The sequence below is a fragment of the Alternaria conjuncta genome (genome assembly GCF_024043145.1).
Source record: "Alternaria conjuncta strain BMP 0040 chromosome Unknown scaffold_18, whole genome shotgun sequence".
Lineage (NCBI taxonomy): Eukaryota > Fungi > Ascomycota > Dothideomycetes > Pleosporales > Pleosporaceae > Alternaria > Alternaria conjuncta.
The window spans coordinates 30,289-46,265 of record NW_026250107.1 but is presented as its reverse complement, the minus strand read 5'-3'; the positions used below and the strand labels follow the sequence as shown (position 1 = coordinate 46,265).

The 15,977-nt window shown below is 54.2% G+C and overlaps 4 protein-coding genes across 4 annotated transcripts; 3 read left to right on the top strand and 1 right to left on the bottom strand.

Annotated features, from left to right (window-relative positions):
- Nucleotides 1-2,501: 2,501 nt before the first annotated feature.
- J4E85_009595 (uncharacterized protein) lies at nucleotides 2,502-4,776 on the top strand (the record flags this gene model as incomplete). The annotated part of the gene is made up of 2 exons (XM_051473815.1): nucleotides 2,502-2,788; nucleotides 2,931-4,776. 2 exons carry the CDS (start codon nucleotides 2,502-2,504, stop codon nucleotides 4,774-4,776), a joined length of 2,133 nt encoding a protein of 710 aa, XP_051322219.1.
- A 2,625-nt stretch (nucleotides 4,777-7,401) lies between these two features.
- Nucleotides 7,402-10,338, bottom strand: J4E85_009594 (uncharacterized protein; the record flags this gene model as incomplete). The annotated part of the gene is made up of 2 exons (XM_051473814.1): nucleotides 7,402-7,503; nucleotides 7,567-10,338. 2 exons carry the CDS (start codon nucleotides 10,336-10,338, stop codon nucleotides 7,402-7,404), a joined length of 2,874 nt encoding a protein of 957 aa, XP_051322218.1.
- A 2,087-nt stretch (nucleotides 10,339-12,425) lies between these two features.
- On the top strand, nucleotides 12,426-14,066 carry J4E85_009593 (uncharacterized protein; the record flags this gene model as incomplete). Its single annotated transcript, XM_051473813.1, has 4 exons — nucleotides 12,426-12,740; nucleotides 12,805-13,294; nucleotides 13,340-13,929; nucleotides 13,983-14,066. 4 exons carry the CDS (start codon nucleotides 12,426-12,428, stop codon nucleotides 14,064-14,066), a joined length of 1,479 nt encoding a protein of 492 aa, XP_051322217.1.
- Nucleotides 14,067-14,805: 739 nt separating this feature from the next.
- J4E85_009592 (uncharacterized protein) lies at nucleotides 14,806-15,977 on the top strand (the record flags this gene model as incomplete). The annotated part of the gene is made up of 3 exons (XM_051473812.1): nucleotides 14,806-15,005; nucleotides 15,058-15,606; nucleotides 15,671-15,977. The coding sequence occupies 3 exons, from the start codon at nucleotides 14,806-14,808 to the stop codon at nucleotides 15,975-15,977; spliced, it is 1,056 nt and encodes a 351-aa protein (XP_051322216.1).

Below are 15,977 nucleotides of genomic sequence, written 5' to 3'. Positions count from 1 at the left end.
TGATACCCCATCATCTGCACTGACTCGCAAGCCGCTTCGCTTCGGTCCAGCTCAACGGCGATCCGCTTGTGCCTGCGCCTTAGTCCTTGCCAGTTCCCGGCCGCTCGCCTGATCACTCGGTCCTTTGTCTCATAATAAATACGGGTGGTGCGAAAGTTTTGAGGGCGTCATCGCCGAGAACGGGAAACGACAGCCGATCCTGCATCGTCGTTGCAGGAAGCCTCGACGGCACGACAAGCACGCTGCGCACGCGCTTCCATCGCTAGGCCGGATGATGTGACAGACCAAATCTCGTCTTCAAGCCACCAGAGCATCCGGAGAAAGCCCTTATTATATGGAGTCTCAAGGCGCCCGAAGATGTGCATTGACTCGGGAGCTTGCAGTCAAGAAACCGACCGCTAAGCTTAGAGCCGTTCGGAGCGGGCCAAGTTGGCTTCATGCAAGCAAGGCCAGAGGCGTTAGGGGATCCGGGACGTAAGAGGATCGAGATGGTCTCAATCGCCCGCTCAACGGCTGCTGTGAGCTCGTTCCGATCGGATTCTGGTGCCGCTTTAGCTAGGATTTGTCGGCGCCTTTTTAGCTGACGACAACGGCATCGCTCGTGTCAGCATTTGGCACCAGCCAGTCCATTGTCGAGCGGGGACAAAAGGCTGTTTGTGGGCACCATAGGGCCGGCCGCCGGGACACCTGTCTTTCTGTTCGCATCGTTGACGGCGGCTTATTTGCCCTCTTTTCTCCTGCAGCGAGAGGCGTCGTTTATGGTGGCTGCACGTTTTAGCTGCTTCCAGCCCTTGGCCTCAATCTAAGTGAAGCTTATTGGTCGGATCCGCTCCAGAACCTAACGCCAGGTCCCAGAGTTTCGCGGCAAAATAGCAAGGACATGTTCGCTGCATTCCGAGCCCACGCTGCATGATCTGCACAGGTCATTAGCGGATTAGCTGCGGTTGGCCAGCTGCCAGTTGGTACGATCTGGGGCTCACTTGCCCACGCGCCATCCACGACTGCAGTAACGTGCATCAGTCTGCATCTGACGCAGCACGCTATCTAGCCCGCAGAGGGTGGTTGACTCGATATCTGCAGCCAATATTCCGGCTGGCTTGCTCATACCCTGGTCGGTTCCAGCATCTTCGGGTCTCAAACAGCAAAGGCTCCACGACCATGTCCCTGGCGGTCCGTCACTGCACGCCACTGGAATAATCGCTGACCTACTTGGAGGCCGCGGTCGCTCCTCCTTGAAGCCTGTTCTTGCAAGGGCCTCCTGGTAACCTCTTGACTGGCCGAGCACGGGGTCCCGCTGTCGTCCGCCCACCCTCCACTTTTGCTACCCGGCATTATTGTACTTATTACTATTATCCTTTGCCTTGCGTTCAAGCAACCGAAGCCGTGCTCGCTGCGTGCTCAGTGTCAATTGCGCCCAGAAGGAGCGCCCGCGCCGCATATCTTAATCCCTGCATCTGTAAGTTCTTCCCGCGTCGCCCCTACATACGCTCTTACATGCACTGTTGCTTTGTGCTTCGGTTGCGGTTCATACGGAGCCGGAACAGCGGTGCTCAGTCGTCAGACGTCAGCCCTGCACGGACTGTTGATTCTTTGGTCTATTTTCTAGACTGCAACGGACATCCTAGTCAAGGCCAGACGCTTCTGTTCGTTGGCCACCTTCCTGACTTCTTCACGTACCTTTATGTACCCGTTAGGTTGTCTACTAGCTGATGCCGTGGCTGCATCAGTGTCAAGCGTTGAGCAGTGCCTGGATCCCTTGAGCATCCTAGGCAGTCCATAGCTCCTACTGTTCCATATTCCCTCATGTGGCCGGTCAACGGGGTGTACCGTGGAAATCATCCCACCTCAAGCGCCGAACATCAAAACCCATCTTACCTGCTATGCTTCTCAACATGAGTCGTCCACCCAGCATACCCTCACATTCAGGTCCTCCGCCATCCTACAGCCCTTACCCAGCACATCATGCTTCATCGTCTCGACCAGAAATCATTGCCCCCAGTCAGCACGTTCGCCCCAGAGATTCCAGTGGAAGTCATAACAATGCGCAGCAATTACCAAGTCTTCGCACGCTTCTGGAACCAGAACTACTGGACAAGAAGTCGTCTGATCCATCGCTGAGAGCGGGCGGCGCTCCGGTACCTTACAGCCATGGCGGTCGTTACGGGTCGTCAAGTCCGACACTGAAGAGACGGCATGAATATGATGGTTACTTCCATGGCTACCCAGAGCATAATGCTATCGCTTCTCAAACACCCTACCACCACCGTCAACCTCTTTCGACCACAAACGCCACCACATCCACCACATCCTTACCACCCGGCTCTGGGTTTGGTGTCGGCCGAGTAGATCTCCAACGGCGCGAAAGTTTTGCACATCCTTCACAGCATGAGCTGGCGGTAAATGGGCATCGGCAAGCTTCGCTCATGTCTGATGCGACGGGAACGATGACGACTCACTCCGTTCAGCAAGAACTAGGGTTTGACCCAAGTAGGCCTGTCAGGATGAGACGACTGGAGGGTTCCTCAAGAGCTCCGGTACGATCGTCGCGTTGTGTGGGCCAGCGCGATATACCTGGCGAAGGCCCATGCTACGTCTACGAGGACGGCACCTACTGTCGGGCTATAATAGACGGCGAGGCCGTGAACCCTTCCTGGGGCATTACGAAGGCGGGGAAGCCTCGAAAACGACTCGCGCAGGCTTGCCTTACCTGTCGAGAGAAGAAGATCAAGTGCGAGCCCGGGTATCCAAAATGCCAGCAATGCGCCAAGTCGCAAAGAGTATGCAGAGGGTAAGTGGATCTCCCTGTTTGCAGTTCCCTTCTTTTCTCATTCGAGAACGTGGAACGCATTGACTTAATTGACTTGTTATACACTTCGGACCAGACAGGACTATAGTTCTATTATAGAATGACAAATACTAACCAATGGTAGAGGACTCAATCAAAGCAATGCATCCGGCGAGACATCACCGTCAAACTCCGCTCCTCTATTTAAGAACCATTCGTCCGAAGTCTTGAGTCCCGCAGCCAACTCAGATAGAAACAAAGCTCCCGGAGAGCTGCGAGACTCATCAAGAAAGGTTGACACTTGGAACTCCGGAACCCCGTTCAGACCTCGAAAGTACCGCCATCATACTAGCACGGACCCGAGAGACATGTCGGTACAGTCGTACGATTCGGATTGGAGTGGTTCGGCAAATGACCAGAGCCTTGACGATCCCGGACGTAGCTCTTACTCCGATCAACTTGCCCTCCAATGGGAACAGGATCCTTTCGAAACTGACCCTGGACTGACGATGCACCTACTGGATCTTTATTTCAATCACGCGGGTCGCGCGACCTATGGCATGTTTCCTCGTAGACCCTTCCTCGCATGGGTAGAGGGTAACCGCGACAAGAACCATGACCACTTGATGCTTTTATACTCAGTCCTGGCTATAGGCTCACTGTTTTCGGTTGATGGAGATAAGAAAGCCCTGGGAAAGAAGTTCGCTTCGGTTGCGTCATATGCAGCAGAAAAGCGGTTCGGGAAATTCAGCCTGCAGTTATGCCAGACTCGGCTGATGCTCGCGCTCTACTATTTTGCTCGCGGCAAGTCACAGGAGGCCTGGGACTATTGTGGTGCTGGTCTGCGAGCTCTCAGCGCCCTGAAGCTGAATTCTGAAGAAGGCGTTAAAGAGCTGGTTGATAGCAGTGCCGATTGGGACTATGGACTTGATCGTCAAATGTTCGCGGAGTGCTGTCGTCGCACTTTTTGGTCCGGACTACTGATGGATGTAAGTCACGACGTCATCAAGGTCCCAGCATCCGTTGACTTGATGCAACAACAGCGATACAATGGCTTCTTCGGAGGGACCCTTTTCGTCCTCAACTTGGAGGATGCCTTCGTTCAGCTCCCATGTCTGGACAGCATGTACGATGCATCAACACCGTGTAACGCGCCGATCCTAGACGAAGATCTCCTGAGTGGAAATGCCACTTCTGGCCCCGTTCTTGGCCACATGGCGTATCTATGCCTGATATCGACGCTATGGGGCGAGGTCCTTACCTTCACTAGCCGAGCTGCGCGTCGGCCCGACAGTACCTATGAACGACATTACGACACGTTCTACACGCGAATCAATGAGAAGCTGGAAGCATGGCATGCGATGTTGCCGGAGGAACTTCGTTACAGCCCACGAAATCTCGACAACAGCATGGTTGCAGGATACGCAGGTACATTCGTGTCTATACACGCTTTGTATTACGCTACAATCATCCGGCTCAATCGCCATATCAGAGTCAGCATATTACCAATGGAAAAACAACGCCGAAATCTGGAACGAGCCCTACGCATGGCGTCCAACTTTCTGTCGATGATGCTTTCCCTAGCTCCAGCTAGCCGCCAACGTCTTTCGCCCACCGTTGCCTCGGACCTCTCGTTCTCGACGCCTTTCCCTGGTTACGCGCTCATGCTTTCGGTCGATGTATTGACCTCTGCCGGGCTGTTATCATCATTGCCGACTTTGATCGAGACACTCAACACTACACTGACCTGTATCGACGAACTAGCAGGCGTTTGGGCTTCTGCAAAAGCGCAGCAGAAGACAGTATCGAATCGGATCAAGCAGCTCATGGATATTGCCGCACAACAGGGCCAAGGCATAAGCAACGGAAGTTACGGAAATTTCTGGAGGATCGGCAACAGTCTTGAGACGGCTTTCGGAAACGATGATGCGTTGTATAAGACCGAAGACCAGTTGCTTTTCGGCGTTGTGGGTCAGCTTACGAGTCAGTAAAATGCCTGTCCATCAATACTTGCTACTCCACGAACCAATGCCGGCTTACGTCTTTTCCTTGGACCACATCGGTTTTGTATGCGCTTCTTGTAATTGTCTCGGATCTGTGGTTATGCAATGGTGTCGCACGCTGCATAAACCTCGGCCCGATCTCCAAACCGCGTTCGTCTGGCCAACGCGCCCAGCATCAGCAGAATCCGCTCTGACAGAGAGCATGCATCTGCAAGGGCTGAAAAGCGATTCAGCCTCCTATGGCCTATTAGGAGTGCGTTCGTATATGGACGATGATCGCATGTTATCCCCACGACGCTGCCCTCTCCAAGTTGTGAACTCACGAGAAATTTGTATTCGTACTACTCTCAAAAGCCGTGAATGGACGGAGGATGCTTTCGCAAAGGTTCATGCGGTATTATTTTTCTTGTCTTTCAAGTCTCATTCTCATTCTCGGCCATGTGTCATGGAGCGGCTTTGTACAATTATCACTTACCAAGATCATGCGCGCATAATGATTGGCACCTTGTACCATCAAACGATATTATAAACAGAATCTTTAACTACTCAAGGACTCTAAATCATCTGTCGTAGTGTTACGAGATAGCAGATATCTCACTTCGTAAGACCTAGGCAGTAAATCCTGCTCATGGTGAAGCGGTATCATCAAAGCATGATCGAGCTTTGCTGCAGTACTCCCTCACACAACGCGTTTGCTTTGCCCGAAATCCACTTCGCGGAAATAGAGTACCCGTACCTTGCACCTCGGGTGCTACACTTGCGCCGTGACCGCAATAAGCAAGCAACAAGGTTGACTCATGCGGGGACACGGGACTTTCTAAGCCACAATGTCTAAGATGAAGCCAAGGGACCCTATGTGTGACTTGCACGTCGACGATTATCGCACTCTTCCCTGGTCAATTAAACGCTCCACACCACTACCGGGACGCCTTCGGTCCACACCAACAATCCAACAACAGACAGATGAGGTATACGAAGGAGGAGGCCCGCGGATCGAAGCTCGAGAGTGGTCGGCTAAGTGATGTACAGCAAGGAGATAATCATGACGACATCATATGCACTTTACGACCGATCACCATTGGTACCAAGATGTATCGCCCAGGCCTGTGGCACTGAAAGTCCGAATACGTGCCAGCTGATCACAGCATCACCCACACGGTATGTATGTTACGGCACCGGTGATCTAGATGCGAAAGCGCAAGGAGGCAGTAGTGCCTCCCCGCTAAGGGTAACTAGCAAAAAGCCCACGACTACCGGTAGTACGGGAAACTACCGACCACGCGCTTCTTCAGAGGCGGAAACGTGACACACGGCCTCATAGCCCGCAACTAAGACTTTGGCGTACCAACTCCCGCTCTAGACTGTCCCGAGGTCGGCACTTGCCAGCGCACTTGAGCGAACAAGCAAACAAGATCATCGTCTGCTCATTGTTCGAGCAGCAGAAGCAAGCTACCGGAGCTGAGTTCTAGCCAAAGTCTGTTTCGAGCGGTCCCAGAGTAAATACGAAATGACAATGTCTCCCTGGGCAGCCACCACAAGTTCGACCAAATGCCCTAATCGAACGTGCCAAACTCTGATACTAGTACCGCTCCCTTTTTTCTCCTCCATGACTACCGGGCGGGACAAGAACCGACCTACTACTAACTACCCGAAACGTAATTTAGCGGAAACCAAAAGCAATGTAGCAAGCGGAAACCGGCGAATTTACATTGCCCGGTCCGATTTCGACAGCGTATCTCGTAAAATGCGTTCCAGATGTGTCCTTGTTTTTCCAGCAGCATCACCTGCGTCGTCGTCGTTGTGTCATACCAAGAAATATGTTCCTTCGGCCGCATAACCGAAGAGACAGGATTAGTGGACCAGATTCCACAAATCTAGCTTTTCAACACGACACGTCACACGAGTACAAGCTTCAGTGCCCAGGTGTTCCAGGGCCGGCCGTTCATGCACGTGCGCACCTTCCACTTCAGGATGCAAAACCCCCGACGACAGAGTAAATGGTAAGAACGTTTGCAGGAGAAGGCAGAGAAGAGTTTCACGATTTTGCCAAGTCTTTCTACGTTTCACCATCACGTCTCCATCAGCTTCAGTTCATTGGAAAGATGGCCTGGAACTAAGTTTTCTTACTGCGCTTTGCTCCGCAGAATAGACATGAGGTGGATACTCAAACGTTCGACGGAAACTCGGCATGACGCAAGATACCTGTCTAGCTGGCTGCTGGTGGCCGAGGCCGAGGCCGTGACAAGGTACCACCACTACGGCTTTTGCGTGTGGATAGAGCGGATACAAAGCGCTCTCGAGGAGGGAAGAACGATTGGGTGAGAACGCAGTGGCAGGTCTTTCCGCTCTTGTACCCAAAGTAGCGGCCGAGATGCAGTAACGTACCTAAAGTTTATCTTGGAGATGGAGGGATTAGGAATGAGTAGTGCAGTGATGGTGATCTTGCCGCCCCTGTATCCCTACATTAGACGGAATTGATCAAAGAAATACGATATCGGGACGACATGATTACTACAGCAAACGTGCCTCTTCTCGACGACTCAATATGACGACACAAACAATGATTGAAGTTGACATGCTCTTGAATTCATCATGTCGAGATAGCTAGATAGATCATAAATTGTTATCCGTCTTGAACTTATCCCACGCCTCGTTCAATGTGGCAAACACAGCCGCACTAATCATCTTCTGCTCTGTGGTGGCCGATTGAGATATCTGTAACGAATTAGGTTAGCAAACCGTCCTGTTGTTTTGGACATGGGAGAGGAGCGAACATACCTTATCAGGATGCACCTTGGCAATAGCCTTCATATAGATGATCTTGACCTTGTTCGGCATGACCAGATCACCCATGTTGACCTTCTTCCACCCTGCATCCTCCCAGAGCACTTTATCTAAACTACCCAGTAACGCACGCAGGTTATCTGACTTGGTACCCTTCCAAGCAATGAGTTTGGCATCGACTTGGTCGGTAAGGGCAAATTTCTCATCGTCTGCACGTTCAGCGGCGGCGTTGGCGGCTTTCATGCGCTTGACGGCTTCGGAGTCATTGGCGGGACCACCACCGAGATCTGACATGGCAGAGGGTTTAGGAGCAGCGGGCTTGCGAGCTGGAGGCGGGCGTTTAGTAGCTGCCGAGGCGTTGTTATTCCCACTTGCGGCTTTCTCACAGCGGTTGCGACCGGAAATGGCGATTGCGCCGCCTACACCATTTTGAACGGCTTCTTTCCATACGCCGTGTGCATCTGCCCACTTCTCCATGTTCTCCAATGCTTCGGCTTTTCGCATGAGAGCTTTGCCATAGAATTCCTTCATGTCTTTTTCGCCTTCCATTCCACCCGTAGCAATCTTCTCGCCTTCTCCTCTTGACACGCCGATTATCGCTAAAGCCGAGTCGGCATCAGCAATTGCCGCCTTCGGGTCGCCAACTTTGATGTTCGTAACGGCGCGATTACAGAGTACGATGATCGTGACGGGATGATTGCTTGGGAGAGGACTCAGTGCAGAAGAATAGGCAGCGTGTGCAGCAGGGTAATCCCCACGCTTGAATGCTTCGGAACCTCTTTGCCGGTCGGCTGAAGATGAGCTGAGCGCGGAGGATGAGACTGGAGGTATTTGACGGGGCGGTGCTTTTGGCCTGGGTGGCGTTGGCGTAGGAGCCGGACTTCGAGCTTTCCGGGATGATGTTGCTTGGAGGAATGGATTGTTAGATTGAGCAGGCGTTGGTTGGCGCGAAGGCTGCTTCGACGGCGGCGTGGGATCTGGAGAGAATAGATCCACTTCAGGCTGCGGCTGTGGCTGCGGTGTAGTCTTCTTCCGGCGAGCAGGGCTGATATATGCTTGAGAGCTTTGTTCCTCTACCTCTTGCCGTGTCAATCGTGTTGCTGGTCGTTTATCCAGACTTGATGGTTGCTGCCGCTGTGACGGCGATTGCGATGACATGCGGTCTGGGTAACCGTTTCGCCCGGTTTCTTGCTCTCTTCTTTGTCGTACAGGTAGCGGTTCGGCTTGGTGGCGCATGTCGCTCGTCCGGGATGGCTTCGTGGGACGCCCACCAGCTTCCAGCATCATGGCTTCGTCTGTAGCTGACGCCTCGGCCTTTTGCTGTCGACTTGAACGAGGAGCAGCTTCCGCAGCCTGAGCGTCTCTCATCCACTTTGGCATGTTTGGATCACCCTCCTGTTGGAAATCGGCCATAGCCTTTTGTACTTGTTTGCGGCCCGTCTTCCAGAGAGAGTTTGCCGATTTGAATAGGTTGTTGCCAATCTCTGAAGCCATTTGGGTGACGTCTTTTTCTTGACCTTCTTGCCTACGTTGTCCTGAACGGCTTCGCGCTTCATCTTCTTGCATCCACGCGGGCCTAGAGCCGCTTGCCCGTGGTTCTCTTGACGACTCCCGACCATTGGATCTGCTGTTCCCACGCCTCGGGCGCTCGTCTGAATCATCAGGCTCTCGACGTGATCTGTCTTGGCTCTGCGAATGCGTTTTCTGTTTCGCCTCGGCATGCGCCTGGTTTAACAGCCATCCCACAGCAGCCTGCACATCGAGCCCAGAATCAGTGGTCGCAAGAGCAATTGCCGACCTCTCAGCTGGAAAGCCCATGTCCACAAGTTCAGCAACAGCTTTGTCATGCGCGTTCTGAGGGCCTGGAGAAGTTTGCTGTCGATGGTCCTCCACGGGTGCTGTCTGAGGCTCTTTCTTATGCTGGAATTCGGAAACTGGCTTTCCTAACAAGCCTAGTATATCGTCGTCGGCAGCGTTGGTCGTTGACGGTGGAGCAGGCGACGTGGACTTTTGCGCCATCTGCTTGAGACCAAACATATCGTCATCGTCGTCGAGGAGCGCATTGCTGCCGGAGGAGGGCTGTGGTAGTGGCGTGTTGCCTCGGGAGACATTGGCGCTGTAGGCAGGTGTGCTCCTGCCACTGCTGTGGGTGGGGACGGGGAAGTGGCTTGAGCGGTCTACGGGAGCTGCTGAGTTAAATGCTGCTAGAAGATCAGCCTCGCTGGGTGAAGATATCTCAGGTCGTCTCGAAGAGGTGTCCAAGCCTGCGAAGGGCTTGTTGATAGTCTTGGATAGGCCGTGATTGGTGAACGGGTTGTTCGAAGGACGCGGGGCGCCAAATGCCGCAGGTTCTGGCGTGCTCTTCCCACTGCCCAACGTGTCCCAATGCGTCGACTCGGCAGCTCCGAAGGTTGTATCCCATTGCTTCCTCTTCTCCGCCTCTTGTCTTGCCTTCTCCTCCTGTATCTGCTTCTGTCGTTCTTGTAGCGACAAATTGTTGGCCGGTGTTTTGGACTTGTTGGAGGACACAAGACCAGCGAAGCTATCGTTTGCGGGGGTCGCTGGTTTCGAGGGCACTTTGAACTGCTGCGCACCGCTGGAGCCAGCTCCTAAGCCAGATTGTTGCGCGGAGAGCGTAGAGAGGGGTGTGGATCGACCAGAGAGCTGAGGCGTGGGGCTCTGGCGGAAGGGTGGGAAGGCCGCGGGGGTGTTGTTGGCGGGCTTTTTGGCGGGCTGCGACCAGTCGAGGCCGGCTAGGTCGTCCATGATGTCTGTTCTTGTGTGTGGAACGTTTCAATGAGTGTGTAAAGGAAATGGTATCATAATGGCGGGTTGGGTGTTGGCATCGGTATTAGGTGTATTGACCGCTTCACGATGGTCGGTCGCGCTTGCTCGTTACGCGCCACAGAGCACAGCCACGTCACGTGATATATGCAGGGTCTAAGTAGCCGCGATGCTTTTTGGGCAGTTTCGACTATCTGAGCATGTCTGCATGGCGTTCGCAGGCAGCTTCCTGGTAAAATCGAAGTGTCAACATTTGCGAACACAATTTGTTAGGATAGTGCAACCATGAAGAGCCTCAGAAACAAGAAAGATCTTCGATGTTGCAAAGGCAGGAAGAGCCGACATAGATGTCGCAGATAGAGTGCTATGGAGCCCATCTTCGCAGCGCTCCCGCGGGCACGGACTCCTCTGGCTCGGATGCGGACCTCCTTGCCTTCTTGGACCGCATGCCTGTAACGATACCGGGTACCCTGCTAATGCATTGGTGCGAGCAGTTCCTCCGAGCCGACCGGCTCAGTATCGATTGCTGGTAAACAACAAGGTAAACAACCGGCAAAGGATTCTTACTGCGGAGTCGGGCAACAGGCACAAATGGAGTGGGCGTATGCGGATCCACAATTGGCAAGTTATGATGCGGTCAGCAGTGGGCACTGTCGAACCGCGACCGCGGAGATGGTGGCAGTAGCACGTCCTGGCGCGAGCGGACTGTCCCGACTGTGCGACCCCTGAGCAAAGCTTTGCAAGGCTTTCTTCCCCAATGGCCTCACATCAGGACGATTTGGCTCCGTGGTCTCACATTGACTCGGGCCGAAGGAATCTAGTCATTCATTACTCGTAGACGGCACGGTAACCGAAGCCGCGAGGCCTTAGTGGTGTTGGCTCCAAAGGATACCAGTTGCTTTCGGCAGTTGTGCAGAAGAATGATATGGTCTCGAGAAGGTTCGGTCGGACTGTGCACGCAGGCGTCTTATTAGGCTGATCATAACAGCCAGCTCGTACCTGGACGGGAGACAGTCGACCCTCGGCGCTCAGGCACAGGCAGCATGGCGGATTTGCCGAGCCGCGAACCCGCGCCCACGGTATCAGACTTGACCACCCGCCCATCCCCGAAGGAAGCGAGGGCCAGATGACTCACGTGCGCACACTACGCGCAAAGAATCTTATGCCAGGGGACTCTGCGCGAATCTAGGTTTGGATGTGTATCCATGGTGATGCTGACGGTGCAGAGATGCAGCAGTTGACCGATGGGTGATAGCACAAGTGGTAATGAGAGGTTGCATTTGATATATGCAAGCGGTTCGCTGCCTAGCCTGAACGGGGTCAAGACCGGTACCAGGTAGAGGTATCTGTGGCTAGCCGCAAAGGGGATGTGGTGCGTGCCGCCAGGCTCGCGGTTGGAGCGAACGGCTCAGGTACAAGGCACCAACTATGCCTGGAGCGGAACAGAGAGCGAGGTCGCGGTCGCAGCTACTCCGTATAGACGCGACGAGAACAAGCAGTCGGGACCCTGCGGTGTGGAGCGGACTCCGATACGCATGGAGAAGCGGGCGGCCGGGCGAGTCTACACGAGAGACTCAGGAACAGGACGCTCGAGGGAGGGATGATTATTGCTAGCGTCGTCTATCGTGCCGTCCACTGACGCGGAAGAGCCAGGGGCAGTCGGTCGGCGCGACTATGCTGGCCAGGGTGGACAGGTACTATACATCTGCAAGCGACGCGTCTGTCTGGCTCTGCACCCCCATTTCTCAACTCAACTCTGCCTGGACTGGGACCCGCCTGATTTGCAATTCATGACTGCCCGGGTAGTAGTCTCTACACAAGGTTTTGCTACCAGCGCACGTGTCGACTCCCTTGCATACTAAGCTCCACCAGCGCAGTCGCTTCCGGATTGTTTGTCCAGGGATCTCCCGGCAACGGTTCCGCACTGCCAGTAAGCGCGGGCCTGGCACAGAACCATCGCTCTCGAGCATCCTCGCCCAGCTTTCGACGTGCCTTCCTACTCCCCAGCAAACCTCGCCAGAAACGCTCCTTCCGCCAGCTCCTCGCGCCCTCCGTCGCCGCTGCCTCCGATGCGTCTCTTCAACCGCAAGGGCTCCAAGCCCCAGGTTTCTCCCAACGGCAGCCAGCCGAACAGCTCCAATGGCTCCCTGCGCTCTCCTGGACCCACCCCAAACGGCTCTCGGCCTACAAGCTTCCCAGACGTCCCTCTGCCAAAGGCCCCGGATCCAACCCTCGACCCGGCCGGCTATCTGCGCAGCATCTACGCCGTCCGCGAGCGCTCCAAGCTGGTGCTCGAAAAGGCCAAAAAGAACCAGCTCAAGCACTTCACTGTCGACATGAGCAAGTTTGGCGATGTCGCCCGCTTTGTTGTATCGATAATCAAGGTAAGCCTCATTTTGCTGCGCAAGGATGCCATGCTGGGCCGCCTCCCTCTAACCGTGCCTGCAGCGCGACTATGCGCCCGACTACGCCTCCATCCCACCCCACGGCCGCTGGCAGCACTTCGATGTGGGTGGCCGCCCGCGAATCGACCAGCTCATGGCGTCATGGCCGTCCACCGTAGACAACCAAGAGCGCACCCGCCGCCTGATTGATCTCTTCCTCGTCTCCGTCCTCCTCGATGCAGGTGCAGGCACCAAATGGCAGTACAAGAGCAAGGAGTCGGGCAGGATCTACCGCCGCAGCGAGGGTCTTGCTGTCGCCAGTCTGGAGATGTTCAAGTCCGGCGCATTCAGCAGCGATCCCAGAGAGCCCTTCCAAGTCGACAGTGCGGGGCTGAAGAAGCTGGACGTCGCAACAGTGGCGCGTGGCTTGCAAGTCAACGCCACAAACCCAATAGACGGTCTCGAGGGTCGCACTAGCCTGCTGCTCCGCCTAGCAGAAGCCCTGCAAAATCAAGAAGTCTTTGGTCTCGAAGCGCGGCCAGGAAACATGCTCGGTACGCACACCTTCCACAAGTCATGATGTTGGCTAACACTCTCAGACTACCTCCTCTCGCACCCCACTACACAAGCATCCTCAGTCCCCATTATACCCCTCCCCACACTCTGGAACACTCTCATGGACAGTTTGACCCCCATCTGGCCGGCAACGAGGACCCAAATCGACGGTGTACCCATGGGCGACGCCTGGCCGTGCTCCGTCATGCCATCGCATCCTACCCACCCGTGGGAGAACATTGTCCCTTTCCACAAGCTGACACAATGGATGACCTACTCGCTAATGGTGCCAATGACGAGGCTACTCCATGTTCACTTCCCCGGCGCTGAGCTTCTGACCGGGTTGCCAGAATACCGAAACGGTGGACTTTTCATTGACGTCGGCCTCCTAACACTCAAGCCCGATGACCAGAAGCGCGGCCTCGCACAATACCAACGCAATGCACAGGTGACAGGGCAACCGAGCATGGAGGTTGTGCCGATGTTTACCGCCGACGATGACGTGATCGTGGAATGGCGCGCAGTCACTGTCGGGTTACTCGACGATCTCCTAGTCGACGTAAATCAGCTGTTGGGCTTGAGCGGCTCTGACAAGCTTAATCTGGCCCAAATGCTGGAAGCTGGTAGTTGGAAGGTAAGTTTGACATGATTCCCATGTTCTGGGATGTAACTGACCCACACCACTAGGGAGGTCGAGAGATTGCTGAAGTGTCGCGGCCCAACACTAAAGAACCGCCAATCATGATCCTGTCGGACGGCACTGTTTTCTAAGATACCCCTTTCTTCGTTTGTTCCGCCCTTCCTTCGCTTCCTTCACATACAGACATCGTGCAGCGGAAGCACGTATCCGATACCCACGAGGGACCCTTGCCCCAGCCGCCGCAGTACCTTCTAATTATGGCCAGGTGGATGGGATTTATGATACACGATCTTGACGGTCGCATTTGGTGGACAGCTTCTTGTTTATACGTTCTGCTTTGTCACACCAGCCACGTTTACGTTTCATTCTACTTTGGAAGCGCTGGCGGCTTAAGATTCATTTCATGTGTTGTAATAATTCCTTACCATGACTGTTGGAATCTCCGTAGCCACGTACCAGAGCCTTTTGAACGAGAGCTGGCGCCTTCACTAATCTTCGCAATGGGGAATTTTGATCTGACTAGAACTCCATGAACATAATACAACAAATACTATGATGTGCATCGCCTTGACCACACTGTTGATAGCAAGGATGGCCATCGCGTTTCCCATAAGGAATGCGGAGTGCGGAAGTGCCCCACTCACCTGCCAAGAAGAGACCCAAAACCGCTCGGGGACGCCAAAGCTCGCCCAGACGTGCTGTTTACGGTACGTCATCCCATCACCAAATCCCACGCGACGGCTCCATATTACTAGACGCTTACCACTCCGCGTTCGCTACCAACCTTACCTTTGCCGCGCGGCGGTCTTTGCACAGCGCACCTTATCGCGACTCGCGCGTAGCTTCTTCCACACTCGGAACGCTATCACCATGAACTCGATCAAACGGCAGAAGCAGCGCAAGGTGCTGCTCATGGGCAAGAGTGGAGCCGGCAAGTCATCAATGAGAAGCATCGTTTTTAGCAACTACGTCGCCAAAGATGTCCGGAGGTTGGGTGCGACAATCGATGTTGAGCACAGCAATATCAAGTTCATGGGAAACCTCATGCTCAATCTCTGGGACTGCGGAGGGTGAGCCCATCAGCTACCAGACCAGACGATAACACGAACTGATCTTTCGCAGTCAGGACGGCTTCGTCGAGAACTACCTCAACCAATCTAGGAACCACGTCTTTGGCTCCGTCGCCGTCCTCATCTTCGTCTTCGACATCGAATCGCGCGAGTTCGCAGCCGACGTCGTCTCCTACTCCAATATCATTCGCGCCCTCCACGAGTGCAGCCCCAATGCCAAAGTCTTCTGTCTTATACACAAGATGGATCTTGTACAAGCCCGCCTCCGCCAGGCCATGTTCGACGAGCGCGCCGAATACATCCGGGAGGCTAGCGAGGGGTTCAAGGATACGGTCGAGTTCTTCGCAACAAGCATCTGGGACCAAAGCCTGTACAAGGCCTGGACAAAAATCATCTACTACTTGATACCGAATGCGGGCACAATTGAGGCGCTGCTGGAACAACTGGCCGAGGTTATTGATGCCAGGGAACTCATTCTGTATGAGCGTACAACCTGTCTCACGGTGGCACATGTTACAAGGCAGACTGAGGAGGCCAACCCATTCACGGATCGATTCGAGCGCATCTCAAGCATCCTGAAGACGCATAAACAGAGTATGGCGTACGTACCTGTCCTCCAACTAACCAACGATTCAAGACCTGGCTAACTATCTTTTCTCTCCTAGGAAACACACAAATATTCCTGCCGGTAGTGCAAACTTTGCAGAAATGCAGATCAAAACGGGTCGCTTCATGTTCTTCATAACACGTCTCACCGAAAACACAAACCTCGCAGTCACTATCCCGCCTTCCGAACAGGTCTTCAACGCAGCCCGCGTGAACATTTTCCAAGTACGACCCAAATTTGCCGAACTCGACATCGCCGCCAAACCTAGACCTCCGATTCAGACTGCATTTGCAGGGAGCGCGGATACGAGCGACAGCACAGATAAAGGGAAGCAGAAGGAAGTAGGATACGGAAATGGCGTCTAG